This window comes from Lampris incognitus, chromosome 9, assembly GCF_029633865.1.
Source record: "Lampris incognitus isolate fLamInc1 chromosome 9, fLamInc1.hap2, whole genome shotgun sequence".
Taxonomy (NCBI): domain Eukaryota; kingdom Metazoa; phylum Chordata; class Actinopteri; order Lampriformes; family Lampridae; genus Lampris; species Lampris incognitus.
Genome location: NC_079219.1, coordinates 14,908,310 through 14,913,890, shown reverse-complemented (window position 1 = coordinate 14,913,890; position 5,581 = coordinate 14,908,310). Strand labels below are relative to the sequence as shown.

The 5,581-nt window shown below is 48.3% G+C and overlaps 1 protein-coding gene across 1 annotated transcript in view; it reads right to left on the bottom strand.

Annotated features, from left to right (window-relative positions):
• Window positions 1–3,683: 3,683 nt before the first annotated feature.
• lars2 (leucyl-tRNA synthetase 2, mitochondrial) overlaps window positions 3,684–5,581 on the bottom strand; it is a 51,550-nt gene continuing 49,652 nt past the window's right edge. Inside the window, exon 21 of the mRNA XM_056286332.1 lies at window positions 3,684–4,107. Within this exon, the coding sequence (XP_056142307.1) occupies window positions 3,928–4,107 (180 nt within the window). The 3' untranslated portion in view covers window positions 3,684–3,927. The remainder of the gene's footprint in view (window positions 4,108–5,581) is intronic.

Genomic DNA, 5,581 nt, shown 5'->3' with positions numbered 1-5,581 from the left:
GCAGCGCTCAAATCTGCGTCAGCCACAAGTTCAACGTTAACGGGCGCTCCTTACAATCTGCGCACTTCTGCACACCCATAAAAGGTGGTCCCAAAACTACCCAGCGACCCTTTCTTCCATGGCTTTCACCAAGTCATTGAATATGTGTTTGTGTACTCGTGTGTGTTTTATTTATGGGGACTCGTGGTCAAAAGGAGGACCTTTTGCCCGTTCCCTAAAATTTTAAAGGGCTGCCCCCCTGCCCCCCCCCCAGAGGTGGGGTTAAAGGTTAAGTTATTAGAGTTAGGATTAAGTCAAGGTGAGGGTAAGAGTTAAGGTTTTGCGCTAGGGGCTAGGGAACGAATGTAGTTCAATGTCGTCACAGAAAAGCAATTTGGTGAGAGTAGGTTGGAAATGGGGGTGGGTTTGTATTACCTGTTTTGGGTAACTGATGTCATATATTCCTGCCCCCCTTCCATGTCCATGGAAAACAAGCTGGCTTTGGCCCATTGGCTCTTCAAATCCACCCCTTCCCCAACCGAGACCCCTTGCCAACACACACCCACCCTTCAGCTCATTGTATCCTAACGCTGGCTGGAAAGTTTGGCTGAGAGAGTGCAATAGATGAGGACAGACTGCAGACTCGGGGCAGCTCTATTTCACTTGCGCCCCCGATGGGGTTGATACGTCCCGTTGTCTGAGGATGTGAAGAAGAAGTTTGGTGCTGGTGTGTTAAAGGGGCCTCTTGGCTGGCAATGGCGGTGTTGTAACTCCAACAGAATGTTTATAAGGCACAGCCATGTGCACATTAAGGGAGCAGCCGCCACAACACAGCCATCCTCCAAGCGAGAGACTTCATTTGTTTACTGCATTCTCACACATATCCCCCCAACATAATATATGGCCCCCCCGGTTCATTGAGGAATGCAGTAAATAGTTTTTTGGGGGGGGCGAGATCACATGGTTTTAGTGTCAATGTTAATAAACTCGTGGTGTTATTTGCACCTCATTAAGTGTGAAATGGAAAACAAACACACACACACACACACACACACACACACACACACACACACACACACACACACACACACACACACACACACACACAAACAATGTAATTTCGCTCCCCAGTCCTCAAATCCATTTTCTAAGCCTCATTCATTCACCACATATATTGCACATCACCAAAGACTGAAGTGTATCGCACACCTAGTTGACTATAGCCACGGCACAGCTCTGGACAACTCGCATTCAGGAAAGAATAAAAGGTTTCGATGGCCTCAGCATCCAGCCGAGATGACTGTTACTATGGCGAGGTAAACAAGTGAATAACTTTGGCAAACGAGGGGCCCCTCGCATACATACCAAGGGCTTAGCTTTATCCTCAAAACAATTAAAGGACCAGCGAAAACCTCATTTATACAATGAGCTCACAGAGAATATATCCGCTGATGACTAAATTGCGGGTCTTGAGGTCAATCCCCAAGATAATGAGCTCTGTCATGGCTCTCTCCGCCAGTGAGAATAAGCCCCAAGTCTAGGGACCAGTCTCGTGCGATGGCGGGTGAACCGCGCTCCACCCTTGTTTCCGCCAGATGAGTTCCTCAAAAGAAAAGGGGGAGGCGGGGCGGGGCACATGAAAGATCACTCACGTTGAACAACCGTCGAGCTGGAAGCGCAGCTGAGGCCAGGGCAGAGAGCGAGTCACGGCTGAGTATCGCTGCTGTCTGCCGGAGGAAGACACGTCCATCAACATGGAAACTGCTGAGATGACGCAAGTGTCAGATGACCTCACGTGCCGGCGTTGAGAAAGCGAATTGTCAGTAAGAGGAAATGTGACACGACCTGTCAGATTTTACCAATACTGTGAAGTGTAGGTTCAGGATTTATAAAGTATCGTGACGTATAAATCACTCGCCCGGGGAACAGTCTCCTGGCGTGGATGAGAAAAGGCGACAGGGGTCCCGTTTCGCGTCACACAGCAAACCTGAAGGACTGACGGCACCCAAGCTCGTTCAAACTAGTCCTTTAGCAGGTGCCTAGCGAGGGAAGTGGTAAAAAGATGGCGAATAGAGGGAGGGGGAGGGGGGCAAGAACAGGACGAGGTGAGGGGTTCGGGGGGTTGGCAACCGCCTCCCGCGTATGGTCTTTTGCATGTTTCACACCGCCCGGTGCCTCGGCAGACTCAAGAGTGTGAGAGCAAACACCCCCCCCAGAGAGACGAACTGACAGTACAGATGGAGGAGCAAGTGTCTCCAAGTCTCCCCCTCTGCTGAGTTCAAACACGCCTTCTGCTGCGGTGAGATGCCAGTGCAGAAGTGTGGATGGCACAGGCAAGGCTCTGACGGGGACCGTTTCCAATGCGGCTCTTGGGAAGCCGTCACAAGTGGGATGACGACAATAGAGAGAATAGTTAACGCACACACCCACCCCCACCCCACAAACACACACACATAATTCCTGGTTTCTCTTCCTGTTATTCTGTCTCCCCTGTAGAACTATTTCCTGTCACCTGATGGTCAAAGATAAACCATACAAATATGGGGGGGGGGGTTGGGACCAGTAAGAAGGGCTCCCCCCACCGCTCCCCACTGATTTTTTTGCATAGACCATGAGGACACAATTCATTTTGGTATCAAAATAGAGCGGAAAGCAAAATAGAGGGGAAGCTGTCCGTAAAAAGCTGACACATACACTGTGTGAGGTTATCGTCCGTCCTCTGTATCAATTCCCAAAAAATGAAATTCCACCCCGTCAATGACTGGTGACAACGGATGACACGCTTGATCTTTCGTAAAAGGTCAGCCTAAGGTTGGACTGACGGAAAAGATGGGTGCTGCGAGCCATGAACGCCTTGTGCTGATAAATATTTGGTTACTCACTCAGCCATCACCGACTCGTGATGGTGGGTGTACGCAGCACACAGATACTTTTTCAATGCTGCCAGTATTACTGGGCAAAGGGGATGATGCCAATGGATGACTCATATCACCACGATATTGCCGAGTGTAACTTCCACGTGTTTGCAGATACAATGTTTATTTTTTTTACAGCCTGGGACGTGTAGTTAATGAGTAACAATAAATGAAGGTGACGCACAGCATTGCTGATGCATTACCTCAAGCAGAACACTGCTGGTTGTGGTGATATTTTGGTGATTTAAAACCAAACACATAGGTGTCTTCGGAAATGACTTCCAACAGATGAGCTGCTGGGGAACATACCAGAACCTGGTCCACAGAATGGAAGAGCAAACAAGACTGTTGCATTGGATGGAAACAACCCAGTGGTGTTGAGCGGTCGGGCAGTAGTCCATGTATGGTGCTCAGACAGCTTCATGGCTGATAGCGACAAGACTGATAAGCCAGGATCACAAATGATTAAATTAGCAATGCCATAGAGCCGACGGGGCATGGCGGACAAGAGGTGTGAAGCTGCGGTTTTCTATGCGGTGTGGTGACAGGGGAACGAGGTATCCTAGCAATGTATGGAATCTCAAATGGCATTTGGGCTGCGTCTGATGACAGGTGATTCAAACGTAAATTGGAGGATGATCTCAGAGAGACAGACTCTGAATCTCGCCCGGCCGTTTTTTAAGGAGGATATTGTTATGCATGAAGAAGGGAGGCCTGCAAAACTCTAGGCTCCAGTCAAAGACGACACGCATTACAAACAAGGATAATGAAATGCTTCATTCACTGTTATTTACATTCCATTGATAACTTTCTGTACAAAAAAAAAGACTTTCAGAAGGAAATTACAATTACAATATATGACATAAAAAATGCAATCCCATGCCCAGCCCCATGTCTGTGTGCCAGTGTCAAATCTCTGGTCGCCAGCTAATCTTGCATCCGACTAGCAGTTGTAAAACAGCGGTTGAGCTCCCCAGCATCACTCATCAATAAGGAAGTTGATAAGCGTGGTCCTTGGAGAGAAGATGCAGCATCACTCATCAATAAGGAAGTTGATAAGCGCGGTCCTTGGAGAGAGGATGGCTCTCTTGATGCTGCGGTTGCCTAGGAGCTGTTGTCCGAGTGGGCTCTCCAGAACCAGCTGCCGCACCCGCTCAGCATCCTTGGACACCTGCAGGGGCACCGTCACGCTTCCACACGCCTTGTTGTTTACCTATGGAGGAGAAACAGAGAGGGGGGCGGGAGGAGAGAAATGGTGACTATACTCCGAGACCTTAGACCCTCCTTTCAACTGGTGTCCGGCTCTGATGGGCTGCCTGCTCTTTTCAAGCCGCATCCAATCTCTCCCCTTCGTGTGAAAGCCCTTAAAATAACCAACACACTGTGCTTTTCCTCTGCTAAACCCATGTAGACCGGCAATGTAAACCCTAGCCAGTTCTAAACATATAGTTTGTGGTAGTTATGGACAGGGAAGTAAGCCATATCCTCTCTACTACCATGTGAGTGCTCGTGCTCCTCATTTCCTGTGTATTTATGAGCATGTGGGTCAAGAAGAAACTCAGTCCCATGAGGAGGAGAGTTGGTATTGAACCAGAAGGGGTGTTTGTGTGTGTGTACGTGTGTGTGTGCGCGTGTGTGAGGCCGCTTTACTTTGGCCTGCCTCACAGCTAAACCCAGAGGCAGTGATTATAGGACAGAGAAAGTAAGGTCGCCTCCGTAGGGATGAGCAAGCCCACAACAAAGAGCTTGGGCTAGAGCAACACCAGCTTCGCTGATCAAAAACCTCTTGGGCTCGAACAAATATGTATGTGTCAGTGTGGGGATGTGGAGGCTTAAAATATATGTTGGGGTTTTTTTTTAGCTCTGAAGAGTGACATGAAGGCAGTCAAACCAACAAGTGGCTAGAATCAAATAGGTCATTAGAAAACAGCAAATAAACAGTGGGAGAGAGGGAATGGGAGCGAGAGAGGGAGAGAGAACGAGAGAGGTACATAAATACACACATCAAACACAATTGAGGTTCCTTTTTTCCACTTTCCCTTCCTTTACTGTGAGTCAGAGTCCCACCGAGGAGTGGGATTCTAAGAGACAGGTGTCTTTAGTCAGCCAACTGTGCTCGTGTCTCTCATGGCGCTTTTGTGTGCGTTTCAAGGGGATTAGAGGGGCTCTCTCAGGCAATGAGACACGGTACAGGGAGCAGTCAGGCTACAATGGTTTCAGCTTTTGGCTATTAAATCAATGTTTGGAATTTGCAGCACGGAGGCGGGGCACTGTAAAGACTGTAGTATGCGTTCAGGTGGGTGAACACATGCGTCCATGTGTGAGCGAACAACGTGCTTGTGACATTTTGATCTGACTACGGCCCGTTCTCTACACCACAGTGTGAAAATTGTCATCAATGGCCATGCCGTGGAAATCTCACACACACACACACACACACACACACACAAACACACCCACACACACTTGTACTTCCATCTTTGTGAGGACCCGTCATTAACTATATTATTCCCGAGGCTCAGCGTTTTTGGTTTTTATTTTTCAAAGCCATCCAGTATGCTGAATGTCGCCACAAGAGGACACTGTTACATAACCTCACACGAACAGGAACAGCTTTTGGATCCGTGGAAACATAAAATTTGGGTGAAAATCAATTTAAAAATCTGGGTATTTTTAGGTGAAAATCG